The sequence below is a fragment of the Strix uralensis genome, chromosome 6 (genome assembly GCF_047716275.1).
Source record: "Strix uralensis isolate ZFMK-TIS-50842 chromosome 6, bStrUra1, whole genome shotgun sequence".
NCBI lineage: Eukaryota > Metazoa > Chordata > Aves > Strigiformes > Strigidae > Strix > Strix uralensis.
In genome coordinates this window covers 16,574,041-16,601,082 of record NC_133977.1, presented here as the reverse complement: position 1 = coordinate 16,601,082, position 27,042 = coordinate 16,574,041, and the positions used below count along the sequence as shown (strand labels likewise).

At 48.8% G+C, this 27,042-nt stretch overlaps 1 protein-coding gene across 6 annotated transcripts in view; it reads left to right on the top strand.

The window, feature by feature from the left end:
- Nucleotides 1-26,701, top strand: part of NRP2 (neuropilin 2) — a 90,076-nt gene extending 63,375 nt beyond the window's left edge. Inside the window, exons 13-17 of one of the 6 annotated variants that reach the window (XM_074872988.1) lie at nucleotides 1,332-1,594; nucleotides 3,467-3,563; nucleotides 6,015-6,035; nucleotides 22,541-22,609; nucleotides 23,278-26,701. In XM_074872988.1, coding sequence (XP_074729089.1) covers nucleotides 1,332-1,594; nucleotides 3,467-3,563; nucleotides 6,015-6,035; nucleotides 22,541-22,609; nucleotides 23,278-23,531 — 704 coding nt within the window. In that variant the 3' untranslated portion in view covers nucleotides 23,532-26,701. Of the gene's footprint in view, nucleotides 1-1,331; nucleotides 1,595-3,466; nucleotides 3,564-6,014; nucleotides 6,057-12,063; nucleotides 14,963-22,540; nucleotides 22,610-23,226 lie in introns of those variants that run through there. The other 5 variants (XM_074872986.1, XM_074872987.1, XM_074872985.1 and 2 more) reach the window with 5 other exon arrangements.
- Nucleotides 26,702-27,042: the final 341 nt, after the last annotated feature.

The following is a 27,042-nucleotide window of genomic DNA, read 5'->3' as shown; positions in this document are numbered from 1 at the left end:
AAGCAGGAGCCAAGCTGCTGCTCAGAGCTTTGCCCATCAAGTGCAGCAGGTTAAGATGTGGGGAAAGAAAGTGACAGACCCTTAGGTGTGGTCCCGGGTCAGAGGTAACCCCCTCTGGGCTGCAGGAGGACTCCCAAGTGCTGGCACGAAGCACCAGTGACACTTGTTCACTGTGTAGCAAGAGCAAGCATGTTCATCCCTCAGTTGAGTGAAACATGAAATACAGCAATATCTGTCATTGGCCTGTCTGTGTCACCTCGTACTGCAGGAACTGCAGTCAGAGCAACCCAAGGGACTCTGTCCTGCCATTGGTCATGATGAGGGGGCAGGGAAGATCAGCTACACACTTGGCTTTCAGTCTGTGCTAAGGGACTTCAGGCATCCAAGCTGCAAATGGGAAACTCCTTGAGGAGGCTTCTCATCAGAGAGGGCTGGAAACCACTGATTCCAGACCAAATCGGCCATGCCCAGGGATTTGTATCCATGGGCTTTTGCTGCTATTGGTATTCAGATCAAGTATCTCCAATTCCAGTCTCAGCCTTGAACTTCTCCTGGGATGTCAAACGTACCGAATCTCCTCTCTGAGGACTGACAAAAAGCATGGCACAATTTAAATGTAATATTAAAGCAAGTGAATCCCCTGCTGTATATATTTTCACTACCTTCAGGTTTGCAACTACCCAGTTGTCACCTGTGCATACTTCACTCACTGGATCACATCCTTCCTTGGTGCTGTGCTTTAGGGACTGTTTTGCTGCACTACAGAAAAACTGAGAGCCAGGCTTTCATTTTGTCATGCATATCCTCAAAACAAAATTGTCAGCTAGATCCTGGTTGTGGAATATTTACCGCTGGGGATGAAAAGAGGCAGGCTGAACACAGCTTGAGATCCCCATCCCAAGATGAGTTTTCAGCACCGGCCGTTAGAAAACCCACCTCAGGCTTGTTCACTGAGCAAGCTCCCAGCAGAATAAGCACACCTCCCTGCCAATGTCATTACCATGGCGTTGCTTCTTCTGACAGTCACTGCTCTTTAACTTCTCCTAATTATGTCGATTCTTGGCTTACCACTTTCTGCTTTTGCTGTCGGTCTCCTACTAGACGGTGGTGGCTGGTGAGGGAAGTGTGCTCCTCGATGCCTGCCCAAGTGGCACAGGACGCAGCAGTGGCATGGCTTGCTTGCACACAGAGGGTGCTGGTGCGAGACCCCACTCCTGCAGGCTTGGGTGTGAGATCCTGCCCAGCACTGCCAAAGCAACCTTGTAGGAGGTGAGACACTTGTTGCGAGTCGTCACAGAAAATAATACAATGGTGTTTTCCTCTTTGAACAGACAGCAAGAATTACCTGCAGCTGCAGAGCAATGGAAAGAGAGAAGGCCAGCGAGCCCGGCTCATCAGCCCCACCATCTATCTACCCCGGAGCGCTGTCTGCATGGTCTTCCAGTACCAGGCATGGGGCAGCAACGGGGTGATGCTGCGGGTCTGGCGGGAAGCCAGCCAGGAGCACAAGGCGCTGTGGGTCATCATGGAGGACCAAGGAAAGGAGTGGAGGGAAGGCCGCATCATCTTGCCAAGCTACGACATGGAGTACCGGGTAAGATGCTCAGGGAAGGTGTGCTGGACCAGGCAGGCATCTCCAGCATCTTTATTTCAGTGTTTCTGAGCCAGGGCCCATTCATCATTAGGGAATGTGACTGTTTTCATTGTGTTTCTTGAGTTACCATAGTAACTAAACGACACTGTTTGTTATTCAGAGAGTGCCTGTCTTCTGCACAGACTTGGGCCTTTGTTCAGCCTGTTGCCTTTTATATTCCTCAAATCTCCCACTTTGCAAATATTTTCCCTTCTTTTTTTTTTCATTTTATTTTGTGGATTTACCCCCAAAACTGATGGTCATCATAGTCTGACCAGAGGCAGGCACGCAGCTCCAGGGAGCAAACCCAAACCCTGCAGCCAGGAGAAGTGAGAGGCTGGGAGGGGGCATGGCCAGCTCTTAAGGGTAGGCAGCAAATAGTCCTTCTCCAGCTCCAGCTGCAAGTGCTGACATGGGAGAAGGAAGAAGATTCGTTTGTGAATCCGCTTCTTGGATACCTTAGATCAGATCAGGGGGCTGGGTGCAGCGCTGTGGGATCAAGGCCCTGTCCCACTGTCAGGAGATCAGTGGAAGAGGAGGGATGAGCTGGAGGGAGCTGTGCTGCTCGCTGCAGCCGCCTGAGCCCCTCTGGCGTGGCCGTGCCTGCACCCCACGGAGAGGCTGCTGCTTCCAGAAGTGCCTTTGGCGTGATTAGACCTTCTGGGCAGCGTGCCGTTTGCCAGGGAGCCAGGGCTACTGTTGTCATTTGTTAATGAGCATCAGCATGGCATCCAGCACCCTCCAAAACAGAAGAAAACATGTACTTGCAGGCTTGAGGCGACACATTGATGACCACCCCATCAAGGAGCCTTGCTCCAGCTGGTTCCCAGCCCCAACCCTGACCCAGGGCGCTGCTGCTCTCAGGCCACTGACCCCTCGAAACTGCTGCCTCCCACATGGGTTGATGTCCCGAGCTTGGGACCAACAGCTCTGACACTGTCCTCTGAACTGCCCAGGCACCCCAGATGAAAGGGGGCATCTAAAATGGGGAGAGGAGGTTTGTTGAAATACATAACCCTAGGAAATGATTTGGACCCCTCAAGAGTAGGCAGGGAGATATAAAGCAAAAGCTTTGCACTGGAGCTGCGTGACTAGTTTGCTTGTGTGTGTTTGGCTTTTTAATAAAATACCAGTAAACACAATATGCCTACAGATAAGAATGATGGGCACTGGCTGACTACTTTGTTCGTTAAACGTGAATATACCCACATTAGCTAAATAACTACATCATTATGTAAATAATGCAAGTCTCTCCACTCAGCAGTTCTTAGAGCTAACGACTCTATTTATTTTTGTAAATATATTTTGCCTGTGATTAAGAAGGAATAAATTGACCCTTCTCCTCTAACATTTCAATATTTCTTATGTAATGTTGATGGGAACAGCACTTTACAGTTAATGTAGCTGTGCATTTTGTGTCCTTCCTTTCCTTCTTCTGATCGTAGCCCAGTTAATACCATGGGCCAAATCTGCTGCTGCTCTTAAGTCAGTGTTACGCCACTTGCATCGTTTGTGCAAGGGCCAGGGGGTGGCCTGCAATGCAGAACGTTGATTCACTGAGTCTTTATTCCATGCAAGAGGCATTTAATTGAACAAATTGCAAGCTGAGTGCTGCCAGGCAAGGTAATGATCTCTCTGCCAAACCCATCCCTGCAGAGCAGCTTTCCCGGGGCAAGGGGTGGCAGAGACAGGGCAAGGAAGCAGGACTAGTCTCAGGTCATCTGCGGGTGTGCAGGGAAAGCCAGGAGCAGATTTTCTGCCCTTTCCTTGGGAGCAGCAACCACTCTCTGTCTCCCAGTTTAGCACTGACATTTCTGTCCCGATTTCTCACAGATTGTGTTTGAGGGATTTATACGCAATGGCCGCTCGGGAAAGGTCGCCCTTGATGACATCCGGCTAGGCACTGACATCCCGCTGGAGAACTGCATGGGTAGGTGCCGTGTACAGCCGCGGGGGCCAGGGGTGGCGGGGGCACAGTTGGGGCTGGAGAGCATTTGCTCACAAACTGGCGGTGGGCTGCTTCTCCCCTGCTTGAGTTACTGGGAGTTTCTGGATCTCAGCTGGGACTTCCCTTGTCCATGAAAGAAATGAGGGGGACTCAGTCTCTGGGGGACAGGGGCTCTGGCTGTGTTGGTGTGAGAGGCAGGAAGCACATGTCTCTGCTGCGCAAAGCTGAAAGAGCAGCTGAGGGTTACCGAGGACTATTCTATGTGATAAGGACATACACCAAATTTAAAAGGAAAGTGCTGGACAAAAGAAACCAGCTGTCAGTCAGTATTACACGCTTAGAGGGGCCAATGAGTTCAAAAGGAGTCTTCTCTAATAAGAAATAAAATAGCAGAGGGGTTTTACAGCAATGTTAACAGAATAACAAAAGAAATTTTTGTCCTAGAATTCACCGTTCCCCAAACCAGGCCAAAAGCCAGGTGGATTCATTCAATGTGAAAGACAGAGAGGACTTTAAAAAAAAAAAAAAAGAGAGCAGAAAAAGTGTGTTTTAGCAGTTTGCTGGTGGAGCTGTTGCCCTGCCCTGTTCCTCTGGCTGGCGCATCCACACTCTGATGGCTCTGGTCACCATCTAGCTTGGATGTGGATTTAGAGCCATCCCAGTTGAGCACGGGACCAGCAGCATTCAATTAGTGGGGTGTGTGCTGAGAGCTGCTCACAGTAGTAAGGCCTTGCTCTTCTGTGTGAGCTGGGGGAGGTGTGTTTCACTGTTAAACACCTGCAAAGTCTCCGACCCATCCTGAAGTCAGTGGAGGAAGTCAGGTGGAGCAGAGCCTCTCTCCCCTTTGGGCTTTCAAAGGCCCAATTCAGTGAAGCTCTCCCCCACCAAGGGAGGGGATGATCCCGGTGCTTTCTAACCCAAGCGGGACAGATGCTCTCTTCTAAGGGGTGTATCTCAGGGTAAGAGGCATGGGACAAATTGTGCTTCAGAAGGGCTGGTCACGTTGCTTGCTGACCTGTGCAGGCAGGCGATGGTGAAGATGGTGCAGGAACTAGCATTAATAATAGAACAGAGGACCGGGACTGCCCCAGAGATGCTCTTGAGCGCCATCAGTCCCGGTTTCTTTGATGCTTTGAACTCTGCTGGTCTCCCATCTGCCAAAGAAGCTAATACTCCATATGTCAAATTCCCTGTATTTAAGGCTTGACAGTGGTGTTTTAATCCCTTGCCTTCTATGGCATTAAAGAGAAGCAAGACTGATGATTAACACTAATAGCATTTCCTATCTAACTCTTTTGAGCTCGGCAATTCACCTAGCTCCAGTGTTATCACATTTTGGGCCTCATGGATCTAAAGCTTAGTATTTTAAAACAAAAGCGTTAATAAATTATAAAGTTGCAAGCATTGCCAGCCCTAAAAATAACACCAAACTGTTACACAAAATTATTTGTCCCATTCTAGGAAGTTGAATGGGAATCTTAAAACCGATAAGGATAGTTTGTTTCAGTTCATTTCTAACAAAGAGCTTCCACTGCAAACTTTAACATAATTCATGGTTCATTTCCGATGTCACCAAAATAATAATGAAACAGTAGAGATACAGTGTTGCTCTCTCTCTGTCAGAACCATGAGAATAGCTGACTCCAGCACAGGCTACTGTTTTTTCAAATGTAATCCTGGGAAGTAATCTGATTCCTTTTTAGCGTGAAAGAACGCTAATAAGTCACAATAATTTTTTCCTTTGACAAATGTGTCATTCGCATTCTGAACTTCAGTGATGATTTCATAGCACTCAGTAGAGCCAGAGTCTGCTTCAGTGACTCACAGGGATAATGGACAAGTAATCTAAAAATAATCAGAAGTCTATTACTTCTGTGAGAAAGTAATCAGTAGTAAGTACCGATTATTGCTTTTCAGATCCAGTAATTTGTAATAGATTACTTCTTCAAAGTATCTTGAAAGAAGAAAAAAATCACTTGCCTTTGTTTCTTGTCACTGTGAGATGGAGAGGAGCATGGCATCAGTGCCCAGAAGTAACACAGTTCCCATCTGAATAACGATGCCAGAGTTGAGCCAGAAACCAAACCGCTTTTGGAAATTCTAGGGGATTTCAGGATTTCATCACTGTGCCAGGTGGGGATTTGTCTTTGGATGACTCAGGCCAGCCAGCTGAATCCAAATGACCCTCAACCTCAGAGATATTTTTCTCTGAAGTCAAAGCTTGTTGTGTCTGGTCAATCCCCAGCTGAGACAGGGTTTCTCCCCATCCTGATGAGGCTGGCTAGCACCCTGCGCTGTTCCCAGTGACTGGCTTCTGTGGGGCACAGACGCATGCCTGCTCCCTTGGCCACTGCACATCAACAGAGATATGAACTATGGCCTTGTGTGTAATATTCCCCTCTCTAATACTAGGGTTTTTTTTTTCCTTTGCAGAACCCATCACAGCTTTCCCAGGTGAGAACTTCTACTTTCCAGGTAAAACTGCACTTCTCTTAATGGTTTCTTTCTGCTGGCATGGGCTTTTACATCGAAGGAAAGCAATGTGCGTGCTTGTACAAACAGCAAATGTTCTGCGCAGTGAAATGGCAAGTGTGTGCTAAACCTCCCCTGCCGCAGCAGCAGGAGGTAGCACCCTCTGACTCCTGCTAGGTGACAGGGAGCAGGCAAGCCGATGAGTCCCACTGTCTTGGGGCTGAATGGCATTAGGAAACCTGCCATCATGAGGCACCCAGCCTCCTGAGGAGTAAAGGGTAGTTATCAACTAACTTAAAGGAAAGACCAGTAGCCAATTAAAAGTGAGATGAGGTGGCAATGACTTACAATAAGTGTGGGGAAAGGCTGTTCTCTAGATTATAGATGCTCTGGCAGTGGTCGTGTTTGAGCTGCTGGCGAAGGAGGGTGGGGCTGGTCTGCTTGGAAGGGGAAGGTGGTTGGGAGGTAGAAGTGGGAGAGCAAACTGCCATGAGTAGCTCTGAAGGTGACAGTCAATGAAAGGAAAACAAGGTGAAATGGTGCATTTAATAGCTTAATACTAGCCTGGAGGGTAGAAACCAGCATTTCTCTGATCAAGCCTACAGAGTAAGAGAAAAGGTGAGGAACTCAGAAAAACTGCCTCGCTCTTTGATCAGTCAGTGGGGATGCTGTATGTCTTGCTCTGGGATGGGAAAAGCTGTCTGCTTTTGGGGGGAAGATCAGTTTAGTCTGTTTGAGGTTTTTTCCCTGTGGTTTGATTTTGGATTTTGTTTTCCTGCCTGCCTCTTCAGGAACGTGTCTTGGGGTTGTTGTGATGAAGAACAAACTTGGGGCTCCCCTTAACTTTGGAAGTTGTTTTGTCAGTTCAATCCACACGCCCCTTGCTTTCATTTGGACATGATGTCCAGACTCTTCCCATCCCCTACTTTGCTGCTGGGCTGTAAGATATGGCTGGGCTCTACCCTAGAAGCAGCTGCATTTCTGTGTGGGGCAAAGCTGTCTCTGGTGGGTACATGTCATGGGAACTGTGGCAGTAAAGGAAAAGTAGACACTGAGACTGAAATCACATGTGCGACTCCGTCCCTGGGGTGTGACACGGGCTGTGGAGCGTTACCAACGGGAGGGACATGTGCAGGGTGTAACACCGTATTTTACAGTCATACCCGTAGTGTAACAATGAGGAATTCGGCTTTGCTTGTTTGTAGGCTGCTTATTTACCTGCTACTCAGGCTTATGGTCTTACTGAAAAGCTGCTGCAATATTCTCAACTGACAGTTAAAGCCTCACAACCCTTCCTGACTTACGCCATTGTTCTATGTTCTCCTGGGCCTGATCCAGTACCTATTTTGTGGACACCATCCTTGTCTTTTGGGGCTTGTAACATGTGTGTCATCTTCAGTTTGAACATCCCTCTGGGTCCTCACATTGAGTCTATCCTAAAGTCCTGATAACTCATGTTGTTTCTTTTCCTCTTCAACCCATGCCCTGCTGCCTGTATGCCTGCATTTCACCACTGTATTCCCCAGGGCGCACTGGCTGGGTAGGGACAGCATTTGCTGTGCCCAGCACAGTGAGGTCCCTGAGCACCACAGGCAGATGCTGTTGCAGGCACACCTCCCCTTCACACAGGAGCTTGCCAGCTGTGCCAGGGGGCTCCTGCCCATTGCTAGCTCCCTTGGGGACATCCTAGCACTGCTCACAACAGGGGAGCAATTGCAGCAAAAGGTTGAAAAGGTTTCCCTGGCTGACGGACAGGAATAGGTGGGACGGAGGGATGGAGTGACCAGGAAAAGAGCAAAATGCAGAGGGAAAAGATGAAGAAGTGAAGATTGGTGACTGCAAGATAGTAATTAAAATGAGGGAAAGACAGAGAAGCACAACAGAAGGAGAGGGTAAAAAGAGAGGAAGAAGTCCCTGGCCGGAGGAAAAAAGGGAGTTGGAGAGGAAAAGAGGAAGTCTTGAGATGTTCTGTAGTCCCCACTCCAATTACATGATGAGCTGAAATAGTCAGATGCCATTAAAAATAATAGCAAATCCTTCCTCTACTGGCTTGGGAGCAAAGCTGAAAATATGGTACGTATTCCAGGCTCCAGGATCACAAGGCAAATAATAAGAAGCAAATTGTGTGGGTGGAATATCTTTCAGCTAGTGGGTCGGGATCTTACAAGACCAGTCAAGTGTGCTTAAACTGTGCTGCATTTGAGAGTTGATACATCTCACCCTTAAAGAAAAGATATAACAAGTGGCTGGAAGCAAGTAGTTAGATAAATACCAGGTTAAAAATAAGAGACATATTCCAAAGAGTGTGGAGATAAACCATGGGGAGAGGTTGCCTTTGGGACTGGTGGATTCTCCCACACTGGGTATTCTGAAATCAAGACAGGGATATCTTCCTGGAGAAATGACAGGTAGCAATTAAGGGGTTGAGGCTGACACTGCTTTTGTGGCATTCAGATTAGATGAGTGTAATACTTGCTTTCATCTGTGCCATCTATGAAATGTCCAGCTGTGCTGCTTGTCCACAGCAGTTAATGTCAGTGATTTCAGAGAGGAATACGAGCTGTGACACAACAGTGGCAGAGCAAGGCAGGCAGCCCTCTAGGAGGCTCTCTGGAAAGGATTTTCTCTTTTTTTTTTTTCCCCAGATGACTTTTGCTCTTGCTTCTTGGGTTTTGATTTCTGCTGCACAGCTCTAAAACTGAAGGAGGGGTCTGTACCTGGCCAGGTGGGAGGTGTGAGCAGAGCAGCACACTCACATAAAATTGTCCACCCTGTATGCACCCACAAACTTGACAGCAACAGCAGGAGGCATTTCATTAAGATGAGAGTCCTAGCGAATAAAAGAGGAAGGGCAACTGTGTGTGTGTGTGTGTGGCGGAAGGCAAAGGGGAGTGGAAAAATTATTAAGTTAAGAAGATGGATTTTTTTTTTCCATCTCCCTGAGCAGAGAACTTTTCCACTGATATAAGAGAAAACTTCCAGAGAGCAGCAGAGCCAGTAAAAACAGAGCAGATAACATCAACGCTGTGTGCTGAGTGGATGGGCAGCTATATTTAGGGGCTGACAGTGTAAGGAAGAACAATCATTAATGTTGGGAATTGGCTTCGTTAGGGCTTAGAGACAACGGAGTGTGATTCCTTAATGACTTCAGTTGCTAAATGAACTCTCCAGACTTCTGCTATCTCCTCAGCAGGGCTGCGAGGTGCGGAAACGGGGGCTGAGGAGGGGCTCTGCACCACCCCTCATGCTTGCAGCCCCAGTTGCTGCACGGGGACATCTGGGGCAGGTCAGAGCCAAGCAGAGGTTGTCCTGAACCCGCAGCCACCTTGAGATCCCTCAGGGATCCTTCCCACAAGCAGGATCATCTGGGGTGCACTGCGCTGCCTCCCTCCATCCCCAGGCAGGCATAGGACAGAGGTGTGTGGGGAAGGGGCAAGGAGTGCAGCCTGGTCACCATCGCACATGCCCCTCTATGGCCAGACCCACCCTTTGGACTCCCAGCCCTGCACCGGGCAATGTACAGCCATCCGGAGGCCATGGAAACCTTCCTCCCCTCTGTTTTTCAGAGGGGAGCACTGTGCCACTGCAGGCTCAGGAGCCATCGGCATCCCTGACACCTCCTCCCCTCTCCCCACCCCAGTTTCCACCGGCAGGCCCTGGTGCATATCAGTGGTGTGAGAGGCTGTTCGCCTGTAAATCTCTCGCTGGAGCAAAGCACTGTGTAAGCAGAGACCGTCACTGAGTGTAAACACAAGTGGTCTCTGTACAGCAAGCAGGCCCACGATCTTCCCGGGGGTCAGCCCTGCACCCCAGTGCTGTCAGGTGCAGCGAGGTGTTGCTGATCCATCAGGGATGGTGGTAGGTCGCGTACAGGTCTGGGGCAGCTCCAACGGCTGGATCTATGGTGGGAGACAGCAGCAGGTTATCAGTGAAGCTCAGGGCGGTGTTGAACATGCTCGCCCCAGCGGGGGCTGGCGCTGGCCCCCCATGGGGTGTCCCTCACCACCACCCCTTGTGCAGCTGGGTGAGGGGCAACAGCTGCTCAGGGAGGTGTGGGGAGGTGGAGGGATGTGCCGCTTTCGTTCCCCCACACCAGGGTGGCTGCTGGTGGAGGTAGAGAAGGAGGTCAGAGGGCTGCCTTCTCCCTGCTTTTGCCACCCCCAACACACAGCCCAGCTTGTACCCCTGGCACTGTCAGGGGGCAGGAGGGACAGGGCTCACCCCCTATTCCTGGCAGTGAGGGGTGGCTGGGGGGAGACAGGATGAGAGTGGCATATCTGGCAGGTAGGCTTCTCCTGAGACATCTGAATTTCTTGCCTACAATGACAAATATGTGGGTGGTTCCCAGCCTCCTGCTCTGTAAAAGCAGAATTTGTCTTGCCTGTGTGGGTTTTTTCTTGGTTTTGAGGGGTTTTTTGTTGTAGTTATGCATCTGGGTGCAGTGTTCATTCTGATTTTTACTCCCTGTGTCTGGGTTATGGGGGATGGGGAGGGGAGGAAAGCCTTGTGACTGACAGAAGAACCATAATTTTGCCACCAGCAGCAGAAAACCTGTTGCAATCCCAAATTTGCCAGCCAGTGGCTCTGCTGGTAGGGCGGTGTTTGGAGGGGAGGGTGGAGGCTGTGCTGCAAGATGCCCTTGCTGCTAGCAAACCTGGGTGCATCCTCCACTGTTTGGTTTTCTCCTCTTGGCATCCTCTGAGCCTGCTCAGGAAACCAAGCTGGAGTTTGGTTAACGAAGAGCTCAACAATGTGCTGACGCCAAACTGCGGGAGCCCCCAAAATTCTGCTTGCTGGTACCTAGCCAGGGGGCTGCCCCCTGCCAGTGGGCCAGGGCAGGAAGAGAGGGCAAGCAGAGAGAACGAACTCTTCAGGGAGTCTCCCCAGGGACTTTGGCCCCCTTGAAGTAGCCAGTAAATAAATGCGGTGCAAAAAGGCATCTCTCCCGAGTTCTTTACAGCTCGCCCCACAAGCAGGGCTGGGGAGGTGGGAGCAGCGTGTGCAGGAGCAATAGCACAGAGCTGGGCTCGGGCCACGGACATGAGCACGGACACTGGCGCTCAGTGCCTGCCGGAGGCGTGTGTGCGTGCGTGCTTCTGCAGACTGGCAGTGAGGCCCTGTGCGCGTCTGATCACCAGATGTGTGCAGAGCTGTCCCGGGATGACCTGGGAAGGGAGAGCAGCGCCTTGCAGCCGTGCCCTGCAACAGGCTGCAGCTGCAAGACTAGGAAGGGTTAACCATCACTGGGCTGAGCCTGGGAGCTGCTTGCCCTTGAATTCAAGGGAGGCAGGTATTTTTCAGCCCTCCCTAGGTGTGTTTGCTTTATTAGCATGAATTCATAGTCCTAGCTTGCTTAAGCTGCAGAGAGCATGAGTTTCTTACATTTAATTTCACAGCCTGTGCCGTGTAAATAATCGTCACCATCCTTTCTCGCTTTAAAAAATAATAAGTAAATCTTTAAGTCTGTGAATGGGGCACCTAGTGAGGCCAGATCTGTGTGCAGAACACTTCCAGACAGACATGCTCTTCTCTGTCTTTTCCATAAGAACGACAAATGTTTCTCCCTGTAATTTCTTTCCCAGTCTCCTGTGGTAACTTCCTTGGCCATCTGAGATTACGCTCTTCCTCCAGTTAGGAACGTGATGTGTTTTGTCACTGCTTAACAACATCTGCCATGTAGAGACAAAACCAGGCGGCTGATCTGGAGAAGGCCAAAAAAAGAGGAGAAAAAAACATTTGTTGATGCCAGAAATAACAGTAATAATAGCGTGCATATGGAATTTGTACTGCGATCCAGGCAGCCTGATTAATTAAAAGGGAAGAAAAAGGCCCTTCAATATGCGGGCTTATCAAACACCAGGCTGTGCTCCCCCCAGGAGCACGCTCCGTATCCGGAGGCGGCCCTGGGACCTCGTGTTTCTCCGTGCTGTACTCTTGAAAGCATGTGTGTTTCTTTTTGTGCATCTGCATGCCTCCCACCTAGCAACCCTGTTCTGTGTCTCCTCCCCAGGGCCAACCCTCCTGCCAGGGACCGAGCCCACAGTGGACACGGTGTCAGTGCAGCCCATCCCAGCCTACTGGTATTACGTTATTGCCGCCGGAGGTGCTGTTGTGGTGCTGGTCTCCGTCGCACTGGCCCTTGTGCTCCACTACCACCGGTTCCGCTATGCGGCCAAGAAGAGCGATCACTCCATCACCTACAAAACCTCCCACTATGCCAACGGGGCCCCCGTGGCCGTGGAGCCCACCCTAACCATAAAACTAGAGCAAGACCCCAGCTCACGCTGCTGAAAGCCGAACAGGAACGAGACAGCAAACAAAACACAAAACAGACAGACAGACAGAAACTAAGACTTCAAATACGTTGCCTCAGTTTTGCACTTTTTTCCTTACCTAGCATACGTGTGAACTCTTAGACATCTCCGTCCCTTCTCCATCCCCCCAGCCCTTCCTGAATCTTTTAGAAACTCTAAACTAATGCTGCATCTTGGATTGCCAGAAGAGACACACCGCCCCTTCACTTCAGAAGTGAACGCTCCCTTTCGATTACTTTTCGAGGACTCTTGGGGTGTCGGGTGGGGTTTTTTTGTTTCGTTGTGTTCGTTTGTTTGGGGAATATTTTTTTGTTGGTAGGCTTGTTTGGTTTGTTTTTTTCTCCTACCCTTAGGCAACCGGCAAGGAAACTTGGTGGCGCGCCTGGAAGCTTGTGTGTGTGGCTCGTGCACGTGTGTGCTAAATCTGTGTATGCAAGTGTGCATGGGAGTGTGCGCGTCTGACTGACTGAATGTATATTTAGAAACAGTCCCTTCTTAATTTGCTTGTTGCTTCTACTTGCACAGGGAATGCTTTTTTTCCCCCCCACTTCCCGCCTCCCCTCTGGAAGGTCTGGGACATGTTTATGGTAAATACCCTGATTTGTTTACTTGGGGAAGAGAGCAATGCTTTTTTGTTGCCTTATCTAGCTTTGGCTGGGTTTCTTGTTTGATAGCGTTAATGTCTCGGGTGCAAAATGAGAAGAAGAGGCCAGGCTGGACAGTAGGAGTGTCCACCTCAGATGGCTAGAAGAATCCAGAGGGGTTCATAGACGTCCAAAAAGTAAGATCTCTCCATCTTATTCTTTCTGCAGCCAATGTGATAACACAGCCATTGTTTGGAAGTGGGGGGGAAACCCTCTTCTTCCCCCACCCACAAGTGAATCTATTTAAAGTTGCCTTATATCAGAGAAGCTCATAATGAATGTTTTGTTTGTATCTGTTAAAGCCAGCCTTAGGGTAACACATAGACTTCAGCAGGTCTAAGGTGGATGCTAAATACTGTAGTTTCTTGAGAATTGAAGGTTTATTTATTTTGTAAGTATTCTCACTCTGGGTGCTGATGGTTTTGCTTTTACACAGGAAAGGGGGAGAGGGCTCCTCCTTGTCTTTCTGCTAGAAATGTTCAAGGGACAAGTATAATTCCGCTTTCTGAGTTTTGGGTTTGATTTTTTCCTCTGCCCAATTCATAGCTGCTGAATCATAAAAATTGCCAGTTGACTTTCTAGAATGTCAATTAGTTTTTCATTTGCTAACGTTCTGCTTCTTAAAGCATCAGTAATATCTAGCAAGCAAAGCCTAGCAGGCGCACCTGGGGGCCCCAGCCATTGCTGCTGCTTTAACCAGGGAGGCAAGATGGAGCCTCCAACATGCCTCCGACTGTTGAACAGCCCAGTGTATTATAGTGGAAATGCCTTATATAAATTACTGAATGACACGCGAAAGTGGTTGGAATCATTGACTCTAATCTGTTTGCAGGCAAAACAAGTACCTCCAGTGAGTAAGGTTCTCCATCTTATTTGTGTTCATTTGTGATGAGTGATCAGATTCCCTCCCCACTCCTAGACTTGCTAGTGCTCCCCACCCCTCCTTTGCCCAAGAATATTGCCTAAAATGAATCGAGACAGCAGCTCTGTTAACTTCCCTGCAGTCTTGAGCTTCCTTTTGGTCTGGGGAAAAAGTGGGAACACAAACAGTTCTGTGCATACATGGTATTGGCCCCTATTGCAGTGAAGCCCTCTCCCCAGGGGATCTCTGTCCATGAGGCTGTTACTCTCCCCTCCCTGCCTTTATTCATGCAGCCTCTTTCAGCTCCTCATGCTGTTGACTCAACAGATTTCAGCAGGACCCCCTCAGCTGCAGCAGCAAGTGTCTAAAACATGCAAGGGGCGCAGTAAAACCCAGGGTGCTTTGGCATGGTGAGCACATTAAGGTGGTGAGTGCCCGGGGCAGCATCCCACCAGGACCTGGCTCCCACCAGCTTTTCAAGGATAGCAGGGACATGCCTGTCCCAGCAGAGCCTGAAGGGACCCAGGGGAGCTCCTGTCACCTTGCAGGTGGTGCTGCCTAGAGGTCCCCAGAGAGGGTCTTCCAGGGCCAGGGTGCTTTCTCTGTGAGCCTCCTCAGTACACAGCACTGGTGTTGCGGTGCATATGGTTTGTGATGTGAAATCCCACCCCACCCCTCAGCCAGCTGTGGATTAAAACAGATGTGAAATACTGGCATGCGCTTCCTGCATTTTCAGGTCAGCCCAAGCCATGTCAGCAGATGATACTATCAAGTTTCCAAAGTCAGTTCGATCTCCCTAGGTCAGACGATCCCCTCGCTTCGATCAGGTTCACCCCCATGGACTTAGCAAGCATGCATCGGTGTGTCAAGAGAGGAGAATGTGGCACCCTGTCTTTCAAACCAAAATCACCAAAGACAAAACAGAAGGTCACTTCGAGATTTTTATTCCCAGTTCTCCCCCTCTCCTTGAGCCCTGACATCCCCAGCATTGCCCAGTTGCCTGTGTGTGAAAAATATCTTGTGGAAATTTGAAACTCTTTGAAGATGTATTGTGTGGAATGTAATAAAATGATGATATTTTTATACAAATATCTGGGGTTTTTCTTCCTTCTTCTTTCTTTGCTAACAAGAATGCTGTCAGTTGAAGCGAAGTGGTGTTTCAAAACTCCATGTTTTCTTTTGGAGCATCAGGGTTATTCCTTTAAGCAAAGTGAAGCTCCTGTTCCTGCTGCGTGCAGACCCAGCTCCTGGCAGCGCAGCTGGTGTGCGCACCCGGCCTTGCTGCACTCAGGATCGGGCCATTAATAGCGGCTTTTAGATCCATTACATTTGTAGCAGTCCTTAGTGGGAGTTTTGGTTGGCTGGACTGACACTTGGGATTGTTTGGGGATTTTGCTAAGGTTGCTTAAGTGCTAAATAGCTCAATGTGATTATGCAGAATTTCTCCAGCCAGGGCCCCTGGAGACAGGACATCCGACTTCCCAGGCCCCCGGGGGCCAGCTCGGCTGCCAGCTCAGCTGAGCTGCACGCTCCGTCCCTGAGTACACTGAAAATCGGGTAAGCTATTACGAAAATTAATAATGAAAACAGCAATGCATTCCTTTTCTGTGGAATCCTTGCTGGGTCTCTGCATGTTGGAGAGCTGCATAGGAGCAGCCCAGTGCTGGGGCACCAAGGGTGTGGAGAGGTGTGCATCCCCTGCCTTCCTTCCACCCAAGTCCTCCCAGCGTGTTACAGGGACCTCTGCTGCAGCATTTCTCCTTCCCATCTTCTCTAGGCACACCTTTCAACCCTTCAGAGGAGTCAGCAGCATCACATTTCGTGTCAAATACATTTTGCTGCTGGTTTGAGAGGTTTTCTTTCCTTCCAGCATTTATTTTCCTTCTATCATACTCTTTACCCTGGCATACAGCTCAGGTTTGCAATGAAACTTCCTGACTTTACTAGGAATGCAGGCCATCAAAGAAAAAATAATTCAAATGTGATCCCTCTCTTTGGCTGGTCAAACACAAGGAAAGCTGAGGACCCGTGCTGCTTTTTGGGAGGGGGGAGCTTTTTTTTTTCTCTAATTGTACAGCAAAGCCCATACACTTGTAATTTGCATTTTGTACACTTCAGTGACTGTCCAAGCAAAATTCAAAACAAATATGCACATGTGAAAAACTGGGAGGGAGAGATTGGCTGATGGCTTCCCAACAAGGAAGAAAAAAATTCTGTTAAGTAAACAGATGAAAAGGGAGAAATCGTACAGGGTTTAATTATTCTGTATGTGTACTGCAGCCAGATTGACCAGGGAGTTGGGTGCTGCTCAGGCTGCAGCACATCATAGTGAAGAAAGCAGCTAAAATTAGCACACTTTAAGAAAATAAATACAACTTGGTGCGATTTTGATGCAACCTCCTCTGCAGGTAACTTCAGGTGTTTTAAGACTCTACTTTAAAACAAAGGGGTAAACTTTATGGCGTAGCAGTAGGGACTCCACATTTCAGGGAGTGGCATTAGGGGTGGAAGCCTGATGTCTCCTGTGCCACGGGGAGGGTCTGGCTGTGGCTCCCCCAGTTGTAAGTGGGGTGATGGTGTCTTGTCTTTTTCTCTGCAGTTGTTGCCATGTTGTAGGGAAAGCAACTCCATGAGGCTGGTGGGAGAGGGCCCCCCATCTCTCTCTGTAAGCAATGAGGCAAAGCCCGTGGTAAACAGGGGTGTGAAAGAGGGAGTGATGGCCTGGCAAAGCAAAGGGCGCCGCAGGAGGGGCTGTGCTGTGCCTTGCCTGGGAAATGTCAGTGTTCCTGAGGTGGATGATCACTCAGGAGCAGGCTGCAATCGTTCACTCAAGCCAGAGACTTGACACACAGCCGGGTCAGCCTCCTGCCTGCAAGATGACACTTGGCACAGGGAGCCCAGAGCTGCTTTCCCCTGGGCTGTAAGGATGAGGTTGGCTTTTTCCTGGGCAGGGTTGAAATGCCTCTGCTGGTGGATGCAAGGGAGTAAGGTCGAAACCAGATTGTGCACAGGACTGTGTTGGGATTTTTGCCCCTGTGAAAACCTACTGACTTGATTGGGGCCAGCCCCTGCGTACCTCGTGTCAGGGCAGCAGAGTGAGGTGCACAGACACGAGGCAAGGGGCCCGAGGCAAGCTTGGACAGCCTCTTGGCTTTCTGCCACAGCTCCTCCATCAGTGGCTTTGGCAGCTCTTAGCAACGATTGCAGGCGTGACTGCCAGTTTGAGGAATAGTGTCGTTAGCCATTGCCACTGTAAAAACAAACAGCAACAACGGGGAGGGCGATAAACATATCAGGATGCCGCAGAGCTGCCAGCTTCTCCCCCGGCTCCAAGCCCTTGCACAGTGGCGGTGGACTGGCAGCACTGCCCTTGCACCGAGGAGCTGCTCAGTTTGGGACTGGTGAGCTCCATCATGGAGCGCCAAACCCGAACAAGGGCTCCTTAACTCGGGTAGTCCAGCGCTAAGAGGGAGGGAGAGGAAACCCACACTGTACAATGCCGCTGTAATGCCGTACACATGCACACCATCACCACTGTTCTCCTAGCCTGGTGTCAGTGCTGAGGAGAGTTGCAAAAGCAGGACATGCCGGGGAGGTGCCAGGGAAAGGGTCTGGCTGCAATGGGGGACGTAGCTGCTGCAGGGAGGGTTTGGCAGGGTCCCCATTTTGGGCAGCCGCCTTGGCCATCTGCCATGCGTGCAGCAAGGGCAGGGTGCCACGCGTCAGAGGGCAGCGCCAGAGCTGGAAATAGCTGCCTGCTCGCGTTCGCCTCCACACCAAGCACCCAGCCTGGCTTCACGTCTCTGAGGGCTTTCGATGAGCATCTTCACCGGCCCAGCCATGCTTCTCCATCTTCTCTGCATATGGGAAGCCAAGGAATGCAAGAGGCTCCTTGGTGCCCTGGTTTGAAGATGGTGCCAGGGCAACCCTAAGGCAATCTGAGGATAAGGTCCAGGGGTTCCTGCGCTTCAGAGGGTGGCTGGGCCAGGGGAGAGGCTGCTTGTTTGCTTTCTTTAATGCTCAGCTGTAGCCAAAGCACTGTTTTAATTTGAAATTTGGCAGGCATTTAGCCTTTTTGTAAGCTAAAGTCATTCTGTGTTTCTGGAGGAGCAGGGAAGAGAGAAGTGAGGTGGATTTTCGGCTGGAAATAAGCAATGGGGGATTCAGAGGGAGTGTTTCTGCCGGGTGCCTGTGCTGCTGCTTTGAGAAGCACTTCCCCATTCCCTGAGGGTGGGAGGTGTCGCTCCCCCAGCCCCCCGGGCTCCCAGTTGAAGGAGCAGCCAGTGCCTTGCCACCGCCAAACAGAGCGGTGTCACGGTGAGGCCACAGCAGCTGCTCCACTGTGTCAAAACAAAATGATGTGTGTTGGAGTCACGCTATTGCTGCGGAGAGACAAGGGCTGGGAATGAGCAAAGGCAGAAAAGCAAGGATGGGAGCAGAGCTGGAGCTCTGCCTCTCTCTCTGACAAGGCTGGGGAGTGGTAGTTTCTGACCCTGTTTTCCTGGGCTTAGCTGGATTTAATGTTTCAGGCCCTCGTGGGTGCTGTTTGGCAGCAGAGCAGCTGTGCACCTCTGATGCTCCCCTTCCCAGGCAGGATAGCACTGGCCAAGATGGATGTTGTAGCAGCAGGAGAGAGAGGTGAGCACATAGGAGGGCACTTGCTGTTTTTGGGGAAGTGAGCAGCACACGGTTGTTTCCTCACTGTGGAAATGACCAGAGTGCAGCCAGCTACCCCTCTGTTGTACCAGGAGGCACGGCTGCAGATATTACTGGGGAGTGAAAGATGGTAGGTAGCAGAGCCTGCAAGCCACCACCGCCTGGTGCATCGCCTTCAGCCCTAGAGCCTGCAGGAAGCAGGGAGCAGGAGCATGGGGATGGTGGGAGTGCATCCCGGGCACTCCAGGCCAGGGTTCCCTGTGCCAGAGAGGCTGCAGGCAGGCAACAGAAAGAGTTGGAAATTTCTGCAAGTTTGATATGTCATTTGGGAAAGGCACCTTCTGCTGAGAGGCTCATTTTGTTCACCTAGAAAGAGCCCGAGAGGCGTTACAGCCACAAATGCCTGTGCATAGAGAGATGGTTCGTGATAGACAAAGCTCTGCCCTGGGATGGAGGAGCCCAGCAAGAGGGAGAGCTTGGTGCCTGGACTTAAACCAGACAGTCAGTCTAGAAAGAAACAGCAATTCTTTTCTTGATGGTGGTCATTTGCCATGAAGGAATGTGTCTTAAGTTCCAGCAGTTGGGTCTGGGTGTTCTCTCTAAAGCAATAGCTCTTGGCTTGGTGCAAAGGTGTCTCTCTGCCTGAGGCGGTGGGAGCTGCTGGTAAGGCGGTGCAGGCAGGCTGGCACTGAGTGTGTGTGGAGGTGGGAAGTACATGCCAGTCCATATGATGTGCTGATGTCTGCTTCACAGAGGTGAGCTGCCTTGGGCAGGTTTGGAGAGCTTTCCTGCAAGAGGTACATGTATGTCTGTGGTGGGACACCGGAGAACCTCATCTGCTCTTGTGCCTCCCCCGTCTGTCCTGGTGAGGCTTATCACCCCCCTTCCAGTAGCCCCCTCCTTGGCCTAATCCCTCCCGCCCCTGCTACTATTTTAAAACAGATGTACATTAAAGCTCCTTAATCTCTGGAAATACTAATTTTCTCCTGCTCTCCCTCCATCTGAGTTCATATGAACGTGGTACTTAAGTCACTCCTCGTCTTTGATTAGGATCTCATCTTTCTTTTTTCAGGTCCCATAAATTAGCCTTTTAGCTGGCAGTGCTCTCAGATCCAACAGATAACAGCCTTTTCTCGGCATCCGGCTGTTTCCAGCAGCATCACTAACATCATCTTTTGGGCATGACCGGCTAGGCGCTCACAGCCATCATTCAGCACACACGCTTTAAAAAGGGCCTTTCACTCAGGAGAAAGCATTCCTCATGTTTAAATACAGTTTCCCCTAACTTTCTTGCCTACCGTTCTCCTTTTCTCTCTAAAAAAAGTAGACTTTTTTTCCTCTTAAAATGCAAAGTAAATTGCAGCTGAAAGCTGCCCTTTAAGGAAGCAGCTCTCCACAGCACAGGACAATGCATGTTTCTCCCATTCCGCCCAGCAGCTTGCAGGACTTTTCTGGGTACCGCTTTCCAAGGGGGTCACTTGCCATGGTCTGGTCCACTTGTGACAATATTGCTAAGACTTATCACAAAGGAGCCTAACTGGTGACAAATAGCAGGCTACTTTCTGTGACAGGAAACCATCTCCAGGAGGAACTGAACTGAGACCACCAGCTTCAGTTCCCACAGACAACCACACAGCCAGAGCTGATTTTGTTAATGACTCAAGAAACCCCAGTGTGGAAAAAGGAATGTTGAGTTATATTTTTCCAAAGCCAATGTAGAACCCTGCATGACAACATACAATCTGATAACAATGATATGGTGTGCGAGGAACAGAAGAATGAGGGCCTACCACGGGCCTGAGGAGGAAGGAGAATGGGTGAGGAGGAAGATATCATTTAAGCAGGACTTGGAGTCATATTAGCATGGGGAATTGAGAAAATTGCTAGAAGAGTAAATAGATTTTGGGCTGAGATTTTTGTATAAACGTTCTTGCTTTTCAAGTTTTCCCAGCACTCCTTCTTTTCAGGCTGGAAGAACTGGTGTTCTTTTGAAAGTGTTGATTAACCAATACTTTGTTTTTTCTGGATTTTCCCTCAAGGCTACCCTGGGAAATAAAAAAGCACCAAATTGCTAGCTTGTTGTCACATAAAATTTAGAGGAGCTGCAATATGGAGAGGCAAAGGACTTCCAACGGCCTTTCCCTGCACATGGGCTCCTTGGGCAGACCATGGTCCAGTTTTGACCTTTGCTCATGTCTGAGCAACCTACAATTTCATAGGGTTGTGTGGGTGACACGGATGGCAAATTTCACTGCTTGTCTTCCAATGGAGGACTAGCAAAACAGACATCTCTGTGTGTGAACTGCTTTGCGAGATATTTTTCCACATGTTCAGCTCTAAATGTTTGCAAGAGGCCCTCAGGCAGTTCTTCTAGCCCTAAGATGTTGCCATCTGGGCCTGTCAGTTCTGGAAGTGTTGAGAAATCGTATGAACTCTCTGCTAAAGTGAGCATTTACAGAAGCTGGTGTGCACCTATGTTTCTTCAATGAGCTACCAGCAGCCTCGAGTCAGCTTAATTACCTGGCTCACTAGACGCAGAGCTCATTGTCAGGAGGGGCAAGTGTTGGGTTCTGTGGGTTCCTGTTGTCAGGTTCACTAGAAAATTCAAAGAAATCACTTAATCTTTTGAGTGCGGAGAGCAGAAGACAATTCTGCTCAAAGGATGGGTATTTGGGAAGGTATCATTAGTACCAGCACAGAGGATCATTGCAGTCAGGTGTAAGGTGGCACTGGGGCAGCGTGACGTTCGGCAGAGCCCCCTGCTCTGGAAGTGAAGCCTGAAATGTTTCTGGTGGGGATTGCCTGATAACCATTGCCTGGGATAGCAAAAATATGGATTCAACAGTTCAGGAGGCCTTTTGAAGTCCTAAATCTCTGTGCAAATATGCACAAATATTTTTTTATGAGGTTTTGAATAATTTCTTTGCACATGGCTTTTTAGGTGCAAGTTACAATCTTTGGGTTTGGTTGTTTATAAGTAACCTCTTTAAACTCTTCTTGCCATTTTTGCACACAATGCGAAGTAGCCTTGGTTTTCAACCACAACTATTTCAAGGATGTGACTTCTACCGTTTTCTAGTAGTCCCTGATTTTCTGCATTCTTGATCATTTTGAGGTGCCTTCCCAGTTGAGCACCCCAAGTTACAGTCAGCTTTGAAAAATCTAAGCAGATTGAAATTTTCTTTTGGAAAAGAAAAGCATTTTCTTTTGGAAAACTGAAAAAGGGCCATGGTAACTATACATAGAGATAATGCTAGGAAGACTACACAGGAAAATAACTTCTCTCAGATTACAGCATGTGCATTTGGTTACTAGTGCTTGATCTGTGCTGAACAATAAAAAGAAATGTCACCACTAAAAGGAATTTGGATCAGAGAAATGTTAACATAAATGCCTAGTTATGGACACCCATTTGCTGCTCTCCCCATTTTCAACCAGCTTTTGCATTAAAACATATAATGATGATACATGACTTCCTCAAATTACTATGAATTTATCTGAAACCCAAAGAGAAACTGGGTCATTGAAGCTCTGTGTCCAGTAAGATGTATGGGAAAAAATGAAAAGTAGTGTGCTAAATGGATCTAGCATTAGTGGCAAGTAATGATAGGCGCTAAGATCCTCTTCAAAGTTGTAAGGATAATACCCATGGGCATGTTAATAGTGAATTATGGCCATTATGCAGGCACCAATGACAATATTTTAGTGCTATTCAAGTTATCTGGTTTCTTTGCTTTTTGCTCACTCTCTTTTCTTCTTAAAAGCTGGTCATTTGGTGGTCATGAAGTGTGATGTAGTGGGAGGATCCTGTTCTCTCAAGTGTGCAAGAGTCTTCATTGACTTTGGCCAAAGGAAGAAGAGGAAGAGTTCTTCCTCTTTTCATGAGGAAGAGCCTTGCAGTAGTTTAGCTATTGCTTTCCTCTGGCTGGTCTTGCAACCCAGTGACCAGTGGCAATAATGCCCCTGAAAGGCCTCTTTAAACAAACTGTGCTTCCCATTTTGTTGTTCTAGTGAACTTCCCAAGAATGGAGGATGACTTTCCAATCTCTGAGCAAGACTTTGAAGACAACAGTGATCCAGGTTGGTACCCAAATTCCACATGGGCAATTTATGTGGTGGAGCTTGTGTTTCAGTATCAGGTGCTACAATTACTCACAAACCTCAGCTTTAGTGGGGGTTAGGAGCCAGAACACTCTTGAGAATGTACACTGAAGTGGTGGCTTAGTCTGGGTAAAGACATTAGTTTTCTTTTCTTGTTTTCCTTTTTCAACAACCAGCAACCTTGCGAAGTCAATATACTGCGTCTGTGTTAGGACAAGTGGAACTGATCTTTCAAGCATTAATTGCTGCTTGCATGGCATTTTGACTTGTAAATGGAGAAAATTAAGTCTGGGAGCTGTGACAGATTGTTTCCATAGTTTTGAACCCAATGGCACTTGAAGGGCCAGAGTTTCAATGGGTGTAAAACGCTAGCGTGCTATTTCCATAGCCTGAGATGTAAAAGTGAATTAGGGCACCTTTTCTTGGTGGTTCGGTGCTTCGCATTACGTCTAGACCTGGGTTAGTGAATCCTGCTGAGATATACCCATGGTGGGGACTTATACTCTTGTAAGGTCATCAGAACTCCAAGTAAGTAGTGCATAAAGGTGGGGGGAAAAAAGGTGATCCCTGGATAATAAGTGCCCATTCCACTGCAGATTACTTTGGATCGGATAGGAACGACACACTGTTCTCTACTAACTCTCCAGGAACCCCAAAACTGGACAAAGAAAAAAGCTGGCTCTACACCCTGGATCCCATCCTGGTGACCATCATAGCAATGAGCTCCCTCGGCGTCCTCCTCGGGGCCATCTGCGCTGGTCTGCTCCTCTACTGCACATGCTCATACGCTGGGCTGTCCTCACGGAGCTCCACCACACTGGAGAACTACAACTTTGAGCTGTATGATGGCATCAAGCACAAGGTCAAGATGAACCACCAGAAGTGCTGCTCAGAGGCCTGATGGGTGCCCTGGGGATCACCCTTGGTGTTGCACCCGGTGAGGTGGGCTGGCAGGGGGGTACTTTTTTTGCTGTTTTCTATGGGAACTGAATGCCATAATGGGGAAGGAGGGGTGCGGGAGGAGCGAGGGGAGGCGCTGCTCCTGCCGCCAGGTCCCCACCGGCAGGTCGCACTCTGCCAGGACTGAGTGGGCTTTCCCGCAAACTGGACTGTGCTGGACGAGGGGGGACCGAGACCCTTGTTTGTTGGTTCATCTTCATTTTCTGCTGATGCGAGTGGCTGGGACATGGCAAGGGAGACTGGTTTACCTTTTGGATGTGAGAAACTAAATGTTGATTGTTATCTCCTTTCTCTGGTGAGTTGCTGAGAAGGCTGAGGGATTTCTTCAGCCACCCTGTCTTTAGAAATAACACACACACACAGAGACCCTGTCCATTTTAGACCCCATCCAGATACTGTTTTGGCTGTAGGATTTGTGCACTTCACACTAAGTCCAGGAAGCTGCAGTTTCCAGTCCTGAAAATGGAAGCATGTTGTTAATCTTCAACTTTCCTTCTCCTGGTAGGGGCGAAAGGTGGGATGTTGGCTTTAGTGTCAATGGTAACAACAGCGCTTTCTAAAATCATTAAGAAATAAAATAGAAAGGAAACCCTATGTGTAGAAGCACCTCTTTGAGAGAAGCTGAAGAGCCTTAAAGTGATTTGTGAATAAGAGCCATTTATTAAATCCAGATCTTGGATTGCAACAGCTGAGGCCTTCATCAGGAAGGCCTTTCTTTGAATCTCCCACCCCTCTTGACCCTGGCCTTTTTCTTTTTCTTTTTGCTATAATGAGAAAATTGCAGCAAACAAAAGATAGAGCGTGTCAGGCTGCCGGCGCTCAGGTGACAGCTTTGGAAAGGGGGCTTCACTTGGGGTTTGACTTGAGACACAGTGCCAAGGCCTCTCCAAAGTGCCAGGGAGGGAAAATGAACAGGGAAGGAGGCTGGAGCTGTCCCCACAGCCCCAGCATCCTGGCCACGGTGCCCACCAACCCCCCTCACCTTCCTGTTGCTCCCCTTCTCCCTGGAGCTGGGGGGCATGAGCTGGCTCCATCATCACCACTGGACCAAATGGCTGCCACCGTATCCCCTTTGGAGCAAAGCTGCACTGCTCCTGATCAGTAGCAAAACCCCGAAGTTTTATTTATGAGCTGTGTTTTGTTTTACTTTGAACAAGTGCCTTAGAAGAAGTATTTTTCCTCCATCTGATGATCAGTGCTGTATCAAACAACAAGTGAGGCCTTCATCCTTCCCCAGCAAAACACGCTTCTTCACTGCTCTCTACTGGGTAGAGGCCAGCTGAAGAAGACTGGTCCTTCTACTTTCAAGTGGTCTGGCTACATTGTTTGGCAGCTGATATCTCTTCACTTACCACTGTGCCATGGGAGAGGAATGTTATGAAAACAATTTAATGGAGAAAAAGAATTCAAATGCTGGGCCCCAAACCAATGCCTTCATTTCCAATTCAGTCCAATTCACCCCTATCAGCTTGCACATATATAAGTGAGAAACCTTTCCAGCACCTTGGATTTGCTTTTACAGGGGCTCTTTGGAAATACCTGACATGTCCTGATTTTACGTTTTGCCTAGCAAATAGTTTGGGTTGGGGATGGATTTTTCTTCCTCACTAACCACAGAGCACCAAAGGTGTGATGTGCTGTGAAGCTCAGTTTGCACAGCCCCTGCAAACACATCCTGCTGGAGGGCAGGTGTTTGGGGAGATGAGCAACATCTGGAGAGGAGATGAGCACGGACAGTGCCACAGCTGCTCCTCAGTGCAGTGGGAATAGGAACATTTGTCTAGTGTTTCATGAAGAGCTCCATCAGACAGTAAGTTTTTAGGGGAAAAAAAAAGACTTCTCCACTGTAAGAAAGACGCATATGTTACTGGGGAAGCAGATACCAGCGGCTGTGTCATCAAAACATCCACGGTTCATACACGCAGACGCAGAGACGCACACACACAAAGGCCTTCATTTCTTAATTCATGCTGTGTGCCCAACAGAAACAGCAGTAAATGTATCTCAGATTCTCCTTTCAAATCACCTTATTTCTTTTGGCGTTCTTCATGGACAAATTCCACAGGGGTGTTATTTTACTGTACAAAAGAAACAGAGGCAGTAAGAGGAAATGTACCAGACCATTTCGAAGCTGGATCGCTGCTGCTGCTCGATGATTTTATCCCCTTCAAATCACAGGAGAGGGGAAGGATGAATGGAAAAGGACCATACAGTAGAAAAGTTGACTTAGGCAAACCATAGGTGAAATATATAATTAAAAAGGTGATGTTATGGTGTCTAGTAGGCGTACAGAGAGAAGAGTTCGTATATACATATATTCAGAAATAGTGTGTTTGCACACGCACGTGAATTCTCTGTATGTATCGTGTATGTGACTTATTCCGTGGGACTGACTCGTGTTAATATATCTCTTGATCTGGGGCAGGAGAGTACTGCTGATCTTGGCACTAACTTGGCATGGGCCCAGCAAAGCGTCTGCCCTGCATGTCCCACTTTCCCCTTCCAGAGGGGGCAGGGCCCACACGCTTGCGCTTGCCGGGCGGGAGCAGGCCAATAATGCTGCAAAGCCGATACCTCACTTACCTCTGCTGGGTGCTTTACTGTTCTTCTACAGAAAACTGTGTTTGATTGTAACTTCAACAGGGAAAAAAAAAAGTCGTCAGTGCATTCAATTCATTGCATCCTCCTCTGCAAATAGATTAGGTTTGTTGATCGCAATTCCCTCTGTGAAATGCAGAAAAGAAAAAAAAAAATCGGTGTTAATGCCTTTGCTGAGACAGGCTGTTGCCTCCACAATCTTCCCATGGTGAGGATGTGTTGCTAACAGGCAGGCTGTAGTGCTGGGTGATTTCATTTTGTGGGAAGGTGCTGGGGTGAGCATGGAAATTAAACCATTAAGAAATTATATGCAGAAATGGAACTTCTCCAAGGTTTGCAGTTCAAGGTATTTGACCGTTCACTGGCTGAGCCAGGACTTATGGACTTAAAGAGCTTTTACTGTGATTCTTCGGTGTAAAAAAACCACAAAAACAAAAAAAAAATCAAACTGTGTTTATATGATTTGTATAAAAACCTTTTAAAATTACTATTTAATAAACATTATGTTAGAGATTATGTTTCAGTGGCTTTTTTATTTATGAAAGTGTAGCGCCAAGGAAACCAAACTGAGAGGGCTATGGGTAGCCAGAAACCCCAGGGAGACCAAGGCATGGCTGGAGGTGTGCAGGACCATGCCCACCACCCTCCTTTGCTACATGCTGCCTGTCCCCTTGGGTCACGCTGGGCTGCCTGTCACCCCAAGGTGACGTGGGGCTTTAACGCAGCCCCCATGCACACAAACATCCTCCTGCTCGGACACAGCCTCTCCTCCCAGAGCCAGGAACAGCTGGAAGCTGCTCTGGCCCAAGAGCAGCACTTGAGTGCAAACCCAAGAGCAGACACAGGTCCATCCC